General features: G+C 37.6%; 1 protein-coding gene across 2 annotated transcripts in view; it reads left to right on the top strand.

Annotated features, from left to right (window-relative positions):
* Positions 1–15567, top strand: part of RASA2 (RAS p21 protein activator 2) — a 122453-nt gene that overhangs the window by 100440 nt on the left and 6446 nt on the right. For both annotated transcript variants that reach the window (XM_053903766.1, XM_053903765.1), the window contains exons 20-21: positions 13508–13590; positions 14820–15028. In XM_053903766.1, the coding sequence (XP_053759741.1) occupies positions 13508–13590; positions 14820–15028 (292 nt within the window). The remainder of the gene's footprint in view (positions 1–13507; positions 13591–14819; positions 15029–15567) is intronic.

The raw sequence follows: 15567 nt of genomic DNA, 5'->3' as shown, positions 1-15567 counted from the left end.
GTTGCTTTAACTTGTGCTCTTTTACCTTCGTGCTTTTGCATGTGCTCTTCCTAGAAGTTCCCATCTTTCCTTCTTTACCTGTGTGATTTGTTGTCTTTTAAGCCTCAGATCCAGTATGAGCTCTTTATGGAAGTCATTTATAAGCTTCTAGACACTTCAGTTGAGCTTTTCCCTTATTGTGCTTTTTTAATCACCTTAGGAGTAACACCTGTCACACTGTGTGGTCCTTACTTTTGTCTGTCTCTTCCTCTAGTCTTTAAGAGCCTCTGTCGGGGGACCACATTTTTACTACCTTCATTAATACATGGAGTAAATGTTTTTAATAAATGGTGTTCTTCGAAGAATGCCATGTCTTACCATCTGAATTACGTTAAGAACCACTGCTCTTGGTTTCTAAAATTTCCACCAAGAATACTAATAATAGATTATTAGCAAATTCATCTCTGAAATTCCATCTTGTGTTCTCCAAACTTGATTAGATATTGTCCACTCTTGGAGACCTGATATACACAGATACATACAGCCTACACAACTTCCATGTGATATCAAATGTTCCAGTTCATATATCTGCGAACAATATAAAAGAAACTTAGATGGTGGTTTTTTTTTTTTAATCTTTATTTATTTTTGAGAGAGAGTGAGTGGGGGAGGTGCAGAAAGAGAGGGAGGCAGAGAATTCAAAGCAGGGTTCGTTCTAACAGCAGAGAGCCCGATGCAGGGCTCAAACTCATGAACCACAAGATCATGACCTGAGCCAAAGTCAGACGCTTAACCAACTGAACCACCCAGGCGCCCATACGTGGTGTTTTAAACATAAACCTCAATAATACATTTAGGTTGACTTGATTTTCACCTGTTCATGTTTTTACACTCAGGGTTCTGCAGTATTTTTTCTTTGATAGCTAATGAACACTTCATTGTTGCAGTCATACATTCATTCAATAAATATTTTATTGAGTGCCTACTGTGTGCCAGATCCTTGGCTCTGGAGAAAACAGTAGTGAATAAAGCATACCATAATGTTTGCCCTTATGGATTTTCATAGCTTAAAAGGGATAAATAAAAAAAATATGTATTATATTAGATGATTATAAATGAGATAGACAAAAATAAAGCAGGTAAAGAGAATAGAGGATGATAGGCTTATGAGGAGAGTTGCAGTATTAAAAAGTCTAGCCAGTGAGGGCTTCGCTAAGAAAATGACATTTTGAGCAAAGACCTAAAGATGATAAGAGAGTAAGTCAGGTGGAAATCTGGGTTAATAGTGATGCGTAGTTAACAGCAGCCAGTACAGAGGCCCTGAAACAGAAGCATGCCTAGAGTATTCAAGAGATAAGAGAAAGCTCTTCTGGTTAGTGGGGAAAGAAAACATAAAGGGGTAATCATAGGAACTTAGAACAAAGAGGTCATGGGGAAGCTAGATATGTTAGGGCTTTGTGAGCCATTCTAAAACTTTTACTCTGATTCAAAGATGGAAAGGCATTGGAGAGCTTTAAGGAGAGGAATTAACATTATTAGACTTATGTTTTAATAGGAGTAATCATTATGCCATATGGAGAACAGAATGAAAGGGGAAGGAGACTAGTTAAGAGGCTAGGGGGCAACTCAGTGGCTCAGTCAGTTAAGCATCCAACTCTTGATTTTGGCTCAGGTCATGATCTCATGCTTCATTATATCATGTCCCATGTCAGGCTCTGTGCTGACAGTGCGGAGCCTGCTTGGGATTGTCTTTCCTCTCTTTATTTGCCCCTCCCTCACTCACACTCTTTCTCTCTCTCAAAAATAAGTAAACATTAAAAAAAAAAAAAAAGGGTATTGCAGTAATTCAGGGGAACAGAGATAATGGCTTGGACCAGTTGGTAGCAGTGGAGGTGATAAAAATGGATCACATTCTGGATCTTTTTGAATGATAGCACTCAGATGTTTTGCTAAAGAATGAGTTATCAAGAGTGAGAGAAAGGCAAGTCAAGGATAACTCCAAGGATTTGGGCTTGTACAACTACACTGATGAAGTTGCCTTTTTAGAAAATATACACATGAGTTCTCAATAGTGAAGAAACTTGTACAGCCATACCTCAGAGATATTGTGGGTTTGGTTCTAGACCACAACAATAAAGCTAGTTCACAATTAAGTGAGTCAAATGAGTTTTTTGGCTTCCCATTGTGTATAAATGTTATCTTTACACTCTACTGTGGTCTATTAAGTGTGCAATAGCATTATTTCTAAACAATGTACATACCTTAATTTAAAAATACTTCACTGCTTTATCCATTTATCAGTTGATGGGCATTTAGGCTCTTTCCATAATTTGGCTATTGTTGAAAGCACTGCTACAAACATTGGGGTACATGTGCCTCTAGGAATCAGCACTTCTGTATCCTTCAGATAAATTCCTCATAGTGCTATTATATATACAATGGAATATTACTTGACAATGAGAAAGAATGAAATCCTGCCATTTGCAGCAATGTGGATGGAACTGGAGGGTATTATGCTAAGTGAAATAAGTCAGTCAGAGAAAGACAGCGTATGTTATCACTCATATGTGGAACTTGAGAGACTTAACAGAAGACCATGGGAGAAGGAAAGGGGAAAAAATAGTTACAGAGAGGGAGGGAGGCAAACCATTAGAGACTCTTAAATACAGAAACAAGCTGAAGGTTGATGAGGAAGTGTGGGGGAGAGGGGAAAATGGGTGATGGGCATTGAGGAGGGCACTTGTTGGGATGAGCACTGGGTATTGTATGTAAGCAATAAATCACAGGAATCTACCCCCCAAACCAAGAGCACACTGTATATACTATATGTCAGCCAACTTGACAGTAACTTAGATAGATAGATAGATAGATAGATAGATAGATAGATAGATAGATAGAAAGAAAGAAAAGAAAGAAAGAAAGAAAGAAAAAGAAAGAAAGAAAGAAAGAAAGAGAAAGAAAGAAAGAAAGAAAGAAAGAAAGAAAGAAAGAAAGAAAGAAAGAAAGAATTACTACCTCATTGCTAAGAATGAAATCTTGCGATTTGCGACAATGTAGATGGAGCCTGGGTTTATTATGCTAAACAAAATAAGTCAGAGAAAGACAAGTACCATATGATTTCACTCATATATGGAATTTAGGAAACAAAACATGAACATCTGGGAAGGGGATTAAAAAAGAGAGAGAGGGGAGCAAACCATAAGAGATTCTTAATATAAAGAACAAACTGAGGGTTGATGGAGGGAGGTGGGTGGGGTATGGGCTGAATGGGTGATGTATATTAAGGAGGACACCAGTTGTGTTTAGCACTGGGTGTTACATGTAAGTGATGAATCATTAAATTCTACTCCTGAAACCAATATCACACTGTATGTTAAGCAACTAGAATTTTAAAATTTGGAAGAAAAAAGTTAAAAATAAAATTGACCAAAAAAGTTTTCATTGCTAAAAAATGCTAACAATCTTCTGAGCTTTCAGCCAGTCGTAATCTTTTTGCTGGTAGAGGATCTTGCCTCAGTGTTTGGCTGCTGACTTGATCAGGGTTAAAGTTGCTGAAGGCTGGGGTGGCTGTGGCAGCTTCATAAAATAAGACAACTGTGAAGTTTACCACATGACTTGACTCTTCATGAATGATTTCTCTGTTGCATGTGATGCTGTTTGATAGCACTTTGCCCACAGTAGAACTTCTTTCAAAATTGGAGTCAGCCTTCTCAAACTCTGCCTCTGCTTTATCAATTAAGGTTTATGTAATATTCTAAATCCTTTGTTGTCATTTCAGCAGTCTTCATGGCATCTTCACAGGAATAGATTCCATTTCAGGAAACAGCTTTCTTTGCTCCATAACAAGAAACTTCTCATCCATTAAAGTTTTGTCATGGAATTTAAAGTTTTATCATGAAATTACAGGAGGTCAGTCATAATCTTTAGGCTCTGCTTCTAATTCTCTTGCTCTTTCCAACACATCTGCAGTTGCTTCCTCCACTGAAGTATTGAACCCCTCAGTGTTACCAGTGAGGGCTGCAATCAACTTGTTTCTTCCAAACTCTTGTTAATGTTGATATTTTGACCTCTTGGCATGAACTGGGAATATCCTTAATAGCATCTAGAATGGTAAATCCTTTCCAGAAGGTTTTCAATTTATGTTGCCTAGATCCATCAGAGGAACCACTATGTATTTCTTAATAGCTATGTATTTCTTAAATGTCAAGACTTTAAAGTCAAAATTACTCTTTGATTCCTGGGCTGCAGAATGGATGTTGTGTTAGCAGCCATGAAACATTAGTCTCATTGTACATCCTCATCAGAGTATTTGGGTGATCAGGTACCTTGTAGTGAGCATTAATATTTTGAAAGGAATGTTTTTTTTCTAGCGGTCTCAACAGTGGGCTTAAAATATTTAGTAAACCATGTGGTATACAGATGTGCTGTCATCCTGGCTTTGTTGTTCCATTTATAGAGCATAGGCAGAGTAGATTTAGCATAATTTTTAAGGGCTCCAAGATTTTTGGAATGGTAAATGAGCATTGGCTTCAACTTAAAGTCAGCTACATTAGCTCCTAACAAGAGAGTGAACCTGTCTTGTGAAGCTTCGAAGCCAGGCATTGACTTCTCTCTAGATATGAAAGTCCTAGATGGCATTTTCTTCCAATATAAGACTGTTTTGTCTATATTGAAAATTTTGTTTAGTGTAGTTACCTTTATCAATTACCTTAGCTAGATCTTCTAAGTAACTTGCTGCAGCTTCTACATCAGCACTTGTTGCTTCGCTTTGTACTTTTGTGTTATGGAAATGGCTTCTTTCCTTCTTTTTCTGCTAGCTGCAAACTTTTCTTGTGGAGCTTCCTCACTTCTGATAGCCTTCATAGAATTGGAAAGAGTTAGGGCCTGGCTCTGGATTCGACTTTTGCTTAAAGGAATGCTGTAGCTGGTCTGATCATCTATCCCGACCACTCAAACTGTCTCCATATCATCAGTAAGGCTGTTGCAGTTTCTTCTCATTCATGTGTTCACTGCAGTGACACTTTTTATATTTCCTTCAAGAGCTTTTCTGTTGCATTCACAACTTGGCTGTTTGGCACAAGAGACCTAGCTTTGAGCCTGTCTTGGCTTTCAACACTCCTTCCTCACTAAGCTTAATAATTTCCAGCTTTTGATTTAAAGTGAGACGTACAACTGTTCCTTTCACTTGAACACTTAGAGGCCATTGTAGAGTTATTAATTGGCCTAATTTCAGTATTGTTAGGTCTTAGGGAATAGGGAGGCCCAAGGAGAGGGAGAGAGATAGGAGAATGGCTGGTTGGTGGAATAGTCAGAACGCACATAACATTTATCAGTTAAGTTTGTTGTCTTATGTGGGCATAGTTTGTGGCACCCCAGGAGAATTACGGTAGTAACATCAAAGATCACTTATCACCATAACAAATACAATAATAATGGCAAGGTTTGACATACTGTGAGAATTACCAGAATGTGACACAGACACGAGGAGAACAGATGCTGTTGGAAAAATGGTACCAATGGGCTTGCTTGATACAGGGTTGCCACAGACCTTCAATGTATAAAAAACACAGTATCTGTGAAGCACAATAAAGAAGCACACAATAAAATGATGTCAGTCTTAGACTCATTCTTTCATAGATAACAGATATAAACTTGGAAGAATATATAAAACAACTCTCTGAAGGATTTGACCCTCAAAAACTGGGAGCCATGATGGAATATATGATTATATGGCTTTTCTCTCTGAAAGCACTCCTGGCCAGTGCAATGGGAGATGGCTGAAATTCAAGCAGAAAGCCACAGTTTTGTTGGCTTGAGGTATCGAAAGATACAGTTCAGGACTGCCAGAGGAGCTGGAAATTGAGGAGAAAAAAAAAAAAAAAAAAGGATGAGCCTTCCACTCTGTATATGAACTCCCATGAAATCCTTGGCTGACTCTTCAACTGCTTCTGCATTGGGGAACTTCAAAGAAGTTACTGAAAAGCAGTAACAGGAAAGATTTAAAAATATGAACAGATTTCAGTTTCTTTCCTCAGGAGAAACAGTTTGGGATTTTAGATGGGCTTAAACACACTGAGGTTTTCATTGAAATATCAAAAGGGCAGTGACTCAGCAGTGAAGACTGTGTCCTAAGATTCAGAATAAAATATAAAACCAAGCCTCAGAGCAATCAACTAATGTAACTGTACAAGGGAAGGTAACTGAATCCACCTTCTCTACAATGTGTCATTCATAATGTCCAGTATACAATGAAACGTTAACATGTTTGAGAAGAAACAGTAAAATAGGACACATAGCTAAGAGAAAAAGGAATCATTATAAGTAGACCCCTATGGGATGCCTGGCTAGCTCAGTCGGTTAAGCATCCAACTTCAGCTCCAGTCACGACCTCGTGAGTTTGAGCCCCACATCAGTCTGTGTTGACAGCTCCGAGCCTAGAGCCTGCTTCAGATTCAGAGTCTATGTCTCCCTCTCTCTCTGCCCTGCCCCCCCACCCCCACTCTCTCTCTGTCTCTCTCAAAAAATGAAGAAACATTAAACTAAGAAGTCCCCTATGTGGTTTATGTGTTGGAATTACAGACATGAACTTTAAAGGTATTGTAAGTACTTCAAGGACAATGTAAGACAGTTAAGAGTAAAGAAATGAGGGATTTCAGTAAAAGAAAACAATAGAAACTTAAAAGGAATCAGATGGAAATCTAGAAGTGAAATATTTCAACTGAAATATTGAAGAAGAAAGGTTCAGGAAACTTGAAGATAGATGAGTAGAAATTATCCAATCTAGGAACACAGGGAAAAAAGTCTGGAAGTGAAAAAAACAGTAGAACCTCAGTGGCTTTTGGAATAATATTTGGCAGTCTAGTAAATGCATGATTAATGTCAGGAGAGTAGAGAAAGAGTAGAGCAGAAAAATTATTTGAAGAAATAATGGCCTAAATTTTCCTGAATTTGGTGAAAAAATTTATTTTACAGATCTAAGAATCTCCCTGAACTCCAAACCTGATAAATATAAAGAAAATCACACTTAGGCCTATATAGTAATTAAACCAGAGATATATAGAAAATCTCAAAAGCAGAACAGAAGACAGAGTGCATGCAGGAGAACAACAGTACAGTTGACAGCTAACTTCTCATAAGAAGCAACTAAAGCCAAAAGACAATGGAATAATAACCTCTTTGAAGTGCTGGAGAAAAAAAGCTCTCAACCTAGAATCCTAGTGAAAATTTCCTTTATTTTTTTAAAATGTTTATTTGTTTTTGAGAGAGAGTGCACACGAGCAGGGGAGGGGCAGAGAGAAGTGGGGACAGAGACTCCAAAACAGGCTCTCTGCTGACAGCAGGCAGCCCAATGTGGGGCTCATACTCAAACCATGAGATCATGACCTGAGCTGAAGTCGGACACTTAACCAACTGAGCCACTCAGGTGCCCCGAAAATTTCCTTTAAAAATGAAAATATCCTTTAGGGTAGATGAAAGCCAGGAGACTCCATTGCAAACAGGTTTGTATTGTAGGAATGCTAAAGGAAAATTTTCAGGCTGAAGCGAAATAACACCGCATAGAAACTTAGATGTGCAAGAAGGAATGAAGAGCATTGGAAATGGTAAATATGTAGGTAAATGTAAGAATGTCTTTTCTCTTTTCTCAATTTCTTTAAAAAACAACTGTTTATGGACACCTAGGTGGCTCAGTCAGTTACGTGTCTGACTCTTTTTTTTTTTTTTTTTTTTTTTTTTTAACATTTTTTATTTATTTTTGGGACAGAGAGAGACAGAGCATGAACGGGGGAGGGGCAGAGAGAGAGGGAGACACAGAATCGGAAACAGGCTCCAGGCTCCGAGCCATCAGCCCAGAGCCTGACGCGGGGCTCGAACTCACGGACCGCGAGATCGTGACCTGGCTGAAGTCGGACGCTTAACCGACTGCGCCACCCAGGCGCCCCTACGTGTCTGACTCTTAATTTCGGCTCAGATCATGATCTCGTGGTTCATGAGATCAAGCCCCATGGAGCCTGTTTGGGATGCTCTCTCCCCTTTTTCTCTGCCCCTTTCCCCACTCACTCATGCTCTCTCTCAAAATGAATAAATAAAAAGCAATTGTTTAATGCAAAATTTATAACACTGAATTACTCAGTTTATAACAAATCTTGATATAGGACAGGAGTAGCAGAAAGGAAAGGGATAGATTAAATTATTGCAAGGATTTTGTATTTTATGTGAAATGACAACATAGTTTTAAGTAGACTGTAATGAATTAAGGCTGTATATTATAATCTCTAGAACAAAAACCTTTTTTAAAAAAAGTATAGCCCACCCCTTCTCCCTTACCCAAAAAGTAAATAAGCAAATATGGCAGGAGAGGAAGAACAATGGAGCAAAAATCAGATGGAGTAGATAGAAAACAAAATGAAACAAAAAAATAGCAAAATGATAGCTTAAACACAGCCTTATCAATAATTACAATAAATGTAACATCATATTCAATATCAGGAGCAAAGCAAAGATTATCTACTTTTCTCAATTCTATTCAACATTGTGCTGTAATAAGATTGTACAACACAATGAGATTGTAATGTAGTAAGGCCAAAAAAAAAGGAAGGGAAAGAAGGCAGGGGCACCTGAGTGGCTCACTCAGTTAAATGTCCAGCTCTTGATTTTGGCTCAGGTCATGATCTCACAGTTAATGAGTTTGAGACCCATGTCAGGCTGACAATGTAGAGCATGCTTCGGATTCTGCCTCCCTCTCTCTGCCTCTCCCCCACTGGTGTGCTCATGCTTGCGTGCTCTCGCTCTCTCTCTCTCTCTCTCTCAAAAATGTTTTAAAAATTTTTTTAAAGGAGAAAATGGGGTGGGTGGGTGTTTCAGTCAGTTAAGCATCCAACTTTGGCTCAGGTCATGATCTCACAGTTTGGTTTGTGGGTTCGAGCCCCATGTCAGACTTTGTGCTGACAGCTCAGAGCCTGGAACCTAATTCCGATTCTGTGTCTCCCTCTCTCTCTTCCCCCTCCGCTCGCACTCTGTCTCTCTGTCTCTGTCTCTCAAAAAAGAAATAAACATTAAAATAAAAGGCATACATAGGATATCCTAAGGAATCTTCAAAACAAATACTTGAACCAATAAGTGGAGGCCTTGAGATACAAGATTCATATATATAAACCAATTGTATTTCTATAAACCAGAAGGAAACTGCTAGAAAATGAAATCTTTAAAATACCATTTACAGGGGCGTCTGGGTGGCTCAATTGGTTAAGCGTTGGACTCTTGGTTTTGGCTCAGGTCATGAATTCGAGCCCTACATCAGGTTGTGTGCTAACATCATGGAACCTGCTTAGAATTCTCTCTCTCCTTCTTTCTCTGCACTTCCCTCGCTTGCTCTCTCTGCCTCTCTCAAAATGAATAAATAAAACTTAAAAAAATTTTTTTTAATAAAAAAATACCATTTACAGTAGCAGCTCCCCTCCTCCCCCCCCAAAAAAACTATTTAGCAATAAATTTAACCTAAGAAGTACAAGACCTATGCACTGAAAACAACAGAACATTACTGAGATAAAATAAAGAAGACATAAAGGAGACCTACATCATGTTTGTGAACTGGAAGATTCAGTATTTTTTAAGAAGTCACTTCTCAAATTTACCTCTCCAATTCATCTTGATTTTAACACAGTGCTACTCCAAATCTCAGCAAGCTTTTTTTTGTCATATTCACAAAGTTGTAAGATCACTAATTCTGGGGCATTTTCATCACCCCAGAAGGAAACTCTATGCCCATTAGAAGTCACTCATCATTCCTCCCTTCTCCCAGCTCCTAACAACTATCTGTTTACTTTCTGTGTCTATGGATTTGCCTGTGCTGGGGATTTCATATAAATGGACTCATAAAATATATAACCTTTTGTGACTGACTTTTTTCACTTAGCATAATGTTTTCTAAGCTCATCAATGATCTAGGCTGAGTCAGTGCTTTATTCCTTTTATGACTAAATCCATTGTATGGATATAAGCCAAATCTTGTTTATCCATTAATAAGTTGGACATTTAGATTGTTCCCAATTTTTTACTATTATGAGCAATTCTGCTGTGAACATTTGTATGGACATATGTTTTTTATTCTCTTGGGTGTGTGTATACCTAGAGATGGAATTGATGAGTCATATGGTAACTCTTTTTGGTAGAAATAATGGAGATTTTAACTGAAACCGGGTTTCATTCATCTAATAGGGAAACTTAATGCACTAACATTTATTACGATTATTATGATTACTGCTTTGTTTTGTGCTTTCTGTTTACTAGGCTTTTCTGTTTATTGGGTTTATTTTCCTTTTCCTGCCTTTTTATTGTAATAATCAGTCCCATGCACGTTCTCGATTGCGTGCTCGTACACTCTGTCTCATGAGAGAATTTGGGCATCATATTTCAACTCTGCAGTTGTTAACAGACAAATTTAAACTTCCATGTTTATCTTAATGTCTACAGTTAATCAAAGTCCCCACTCAGGAAAAGAACCGTAGGATGCTTTCAATTCATTATTTTCCCAAACTAATGGGAAAGCTAATGACTCCCTAATGAAGTCATCCAAAATGTAATACTAGGTTCTCATTTTTCTTTTAACTTTATATGTTACATTTTAATGATTTTCTATCCATGCTTAACAGTTTTGCTGATTTCTTTACCCAGCAATATTTCTTGCATAACATATTTGCCTTTTCCTGCATTTATTTTTTATTTTGCAGGAGTGCTTCCTCAAAGAATTATTTCAATAGGCTTATGGCTGATAATTGTTCTGGGTCTTTGCGTATTAAAAAACCATGTATTTTACCCTTACTCTTCAATGATAGTGAGACTGGATTTAAAATTTTCCCTCAGAACTTGGAAGATACTACTTAATGGTTTCCTAGTTTACATTTTTGCTGGTGAGAATTTTGATATCAATCTGATTCTGTCTTGATTCTTCTCCCTAGAAACTTTTAGGACTTTCTTTAGTCTTCAAGTTCTAATATTTGACTCCCTAGTATGAGGTAATGGTCTTTTTCTTTCCATCCTGCTCAGCACTTGGGTCCTTTCAATCTGAAGATTGCTATTTTTATCTCTGGGACATTTCCATTGGTAATTTTCTCCGGAACACTCTTTCCGTTCTGCTTCTGGAATTCTTATCAGGTATTGAAACTTCTAAATCTGTCCATCATGGCTCTTCTTTTAATTTTTTGTGTCTTTGTTCTTTTGTACTGTATTTTTGGAGAGCCCTCAGTGAAATCTCCTCTTTTACTAATTCAACTTGCAATTCATTTCAGTTACTATTGCTAACTATGAAGTTAACTCTAACGACATCATGATAGTATGTGTGCCTGGGAGCAATGTGTTTTCTCTACAAATGCTGTTATAGTTTGCCCAGAAATGAACAAATCCAGCAATTAATTCCAGGGTGTGTGAATGCTTTATGTATAAAATAAAGATAGAAACTTCCTGCAAAAATATAAAATTATCTGGAATTTCTATGGTGCTACTCCATGTAGATCAGTACCCAAAGGAAATTTATTATACCCTTCATTTCCTTAAATGTTATCCTCTTTGTTGCGTCTGTGTGTCTCCTTCAGGGTGCTGATTTTCCTCATTGTTTGGTGATCTTTGTGGTGATTTGCTCATCTTTATGTTTTTACAGTCTGTTCACCTGCTTGAGTGTTCAGTAGCCTCCTGCCAATGATTGTGAGGGAAGTACAGGACAAGCTGCCAAGGGGCAAGGCTGCTGGTGCTTGTCTTCTGGTGTGGATGCTCTCCTTCCCTCTGAGGGTCAGCGACTACCTGTGACATAGTACTGTGGTTGCAGCCCCAGTAGGCATCATTACTGCTAGAGCCTGGAACATGCACCCCTGTTGACTGCTGCTTAGTACAGTCTGAGGGAGGGGGAGCTCTCCCAGATGCAGCTTACCTATTAATCATCTCCATGTGTGTCTGAGTGTGTGTGTGTGTGTGTGTGTGTGTGTGTCCATCCTTGTGTCTCCAGTCCCCAGCTGTCTGTGTCCCTTGACTCTGGCTTGAAGCTCTCTTCTAACTACTACTTTTGCAGATGTCTTTTCCTTCATCTGGTTCCGGCTGTGGCTTCCTTCAGTTTACTCTTCCCTCCCACTCCCTCCCCCCCGCTGCCATAAATTTGATCTTGTCTGCTTCCCGGAAACTGCTGATAGTCTTTTCTTATTTTTCTCTTGCACTTATGATTTGTATTTGTTGAATTTAAATGTTTTCTGAGAAAAGTTTTCCTTAACTACCCAATTTAATTAAGTCACTTCCCAATTGCTTTCTAGTATATCACCTCAGGTTATTTTCATTGTAACATTTATCTCGACCTAATATTTGTCTTTTACCAGTCTTTCTAGACCTAAGCGCAAACTTCATTAGGGGTCTTAGATATTCTGTTTACTACTGTATCCAAAGTGGTTAGAACAGTGTCTGGTATATAGTAGGCATTAAATGTATGATAGTTGAATTAAGTAACTTTATCTTTTTAAAAAAATGTTACATCACATCTGCTTGAATTACACAAATTTTAGATTTTACACCAGCAACCAGGCTTAACAAATATTTTAGGTTAACCTCTCTGCAAATATTTTAGGTTAACCTTTATTAACCAAATAACTGTCTTTGATTAGAAAGCTGTACATTAATCCATGGACCAGTACAAAGTGTAAAGGTCTTAACCTCCAGCACTTAAATACATATGTCATTAAACTCTGTGAGAATAAAAGCAAAGCTTTGATTTTACTAAGACCAACATTACAGAATGGCCAGGAAAAGTCATAACTATATTTGCTTATAGTTTCTATAAATATATGAGATACTGTCTATTCTGGTAAATTATAAATCGAAATACATCATATCATCATGATATGTTATAATGGAGCTCCTTTAGCAAACTCAGATTTCCAAATTCTTAAATTAAGTGAAGGATTCACTCTTCCAAATAAAAACTTTACTCTTGTTCCCTATATCTCTTAGAGTAAATTTGGTAGTTCTAGTCATCTGACCAGCCAGTATATGATAGTGATGAACAATTTTTCAATTTCAATCATAGTTTTCAGGGTCAACCCCTTAAATATTACACTATTAAAACAGAAAAATCTACTTAGGAACAGTCTGAGTCACTCCTTATGTGAGAACTCCCTGAAAGAAAATTCCATGTCTGGGCAAGTTTTGAGCAGGCCTCTACTGCTAAGTATAATATTTTTTCAGCCCCCATATAATTGTTTCAAAAGATAGTAACATTTCAATTTTCTACATTGAGATCAAATTTCTTCCCACATTTTTCCGTAAAAATTTTTTAAACTTTATATTGAAAAAAGTAAAGAGGAAGTCACTTTATAGAAAACAAGCAAAATTCATCTGTTCCATAAAACAAAGAATACTTAAATGTGTATCATTCAGAAATCTTCAGATTATATTCCTGCTATGACGAGATGAGCTTAAACTTCACAGATTTAACCTCTCACATAATTCTGATGGAAATTATTTTAATCTTGTTCTACTTTTATTAATAATTTAGGCAAAGATGCAATTTATACAATTCCAGTGAAAAACATTCTTGCTGTAGAAAAACTGGAAGAGAGCTCTTTCAACAAGAAAAATGTAAGTTACATAAATATTATTTTTAAAGTTTTAAATGTATTGGTTGAAAATTTTTAAGAGATTGTTTTTATATTTGCCATTAATCATTAGTATTTTATAATTGCTGGCTAGAACTGTGTCTTAAAATTGTCCATTATTGCTCCTGAAACTAATGGAACATCATGTGTCCATTGTATTCAAATAAAAAACATTTTTTAAGGTTTATCTTTTAGAGAGAGTACAAGCGAGTGAGGGGCCAAAAGAGAGGAAGAGAGAGGATCCCAAGCAGACTCTGCACTGAAAGTGCAGAGCCTGATGCAGGGCTCAAACTCACGAACTCTGAGATCACTACCTAAGCCAAAATCAAGAGTTGGACACAACCGACTGAGCCACCCAGGCGCCCCAAATAAAAAATATTTTTAAATAAATAAATTGTCCATTATTGTTGATGCCTTATATAGTCTGTCTAGCCTATTAAAGGTACTTTCTCAGTACGTGCCTAATCTGACCTCTCAACTTGACATTCAAGTCTTTTTTTTTTTTTTTTGACATTCAAGTCTTTAATAATATAGTCCCAACCAATCTGTGCAATCTTATCTCCTGCGACCACTCAGGATATACTGTGTACTCAAACCAGTCAGGATGATTTCCTGTTTCTCTGTATTTCCCCACTGCTTTGTCCTTAGTCATACTTTTTCCTCCATCTGCATTTCCCTCCCTTTATTAGTGTTTATATGATAGAGTCCATTCTTTGGACATGTGTGGCTTCTAAAAATTATATTCTGTGGTACTACTTAGTACCACGTGACTCAGATTGTCCTTGGAACTCACTTACTTGAAAAGTAACCATTCATGGGGTGTCTGGGTGGCTCAGTCAGTTAAGTGTCTGCCTTCTGCTCAGGTCATGATCTCGTGGCTCGTGAGTTCGAGCCCCTCATTGGGCTCTATGCTGAGAGCTCAGAGCCTAGAGCCTACTTCAGATTCTGTGTCTGTCTGTCTCTCTCTCTTTCTCTCTCTGTCTCTCTGTCTCTCTCTGTCTCTCTCTGCCCCTCCCCTGCTCACACTCTCTCAAAAATAAATGAATGTTAAAAAAAATTATAAATAAAAAAAAGAAAATAACAATTCATAAGCTACCTGAATAGCAGTTATCTAGCCAAGCAAACTATATTTCTTTTACATAACTTTTTCTGTTTGTACTGTGTTGGTTTTTAGACTCTGTTACTAACTTTTTATCTTAATTGCTTATGAAGATGTTCCAAGTAATACATATGGAGAAACCGCTCTATGTCCAGGCAAATAATTGTGTAGAAGCTAATGAATGGATAGACGTACTCTGCAGGGTCAGCCGATGCAATCAGAACAGGCTCAGTTTTTATCATCCCTCTGCGTATCTCAATGGAAACTGGCTCTGCTGTCTGGAGACCAGTGAAAACGCTCTGGGCTGCAAGCCATGTACTGCGTAAGTTTCTTTCTCATTAAAAAAAGCAATGTTTCAAGTGTGGTATATGGACAGAAAGAAAAATTCTGCCATAAAGTAGAAGGAAGTACTGATACATGCTGCAACATGGATGGACCTTGAAAACATGCTAAGTGAAAGAAGCCAGACACAGAGGCCATATACTATATGATGGCATTTGTATAATGTATCCAGAGTAGGTAAATTTATAGACACAGAAAATAATTTAGTGGTTGTGACAGACTAGAAGGAGGGAGATTTGGGGAGTGCTCATGGATACACTTCTTGGGGTGGTGAAAATTTTCTCCAGTGTTTGGCACAGGTCAAAAAATTGGGGTCAGGATGGGCAATTTTAAAATAGATACACAAGCCTGAGCAAGGAAGGACTTAGCATTCTCTTTCTGATTGCATGGAATAGCCATCGTAGGTAGCTGTGTCGACTTAAGTAATATATTGCTTTCGTGATGAAGCATAGGTGTTATGAAAATGATTTCTCTTTAGATTGGATTTGGATTAGAGTTGCATAATGACCAAAGCTCTCA

The sequence above is a fragment of the Panthera pardus genome, unplaced genomic scaffold (assembly GCF_024362965.1).
Source record: "Panthera pardus isolate Hobbes unplaced genomic scaffold, ASM2436296v1 HiC_scaffold_16, whole genome shotgun sequence".
NCBI classification, from domain to species: domain Eukaryota; kingdom Metazoa; phylum Chordata; class Mammalia; order Carnivora; family Felidae; genus Panthera; species Panthera pardus.
The sequence above is the reverse complement of the archived record's forward strand: the minus strand, read 5'-3'. Positions and strand labels throughout refer to the sequence as shown.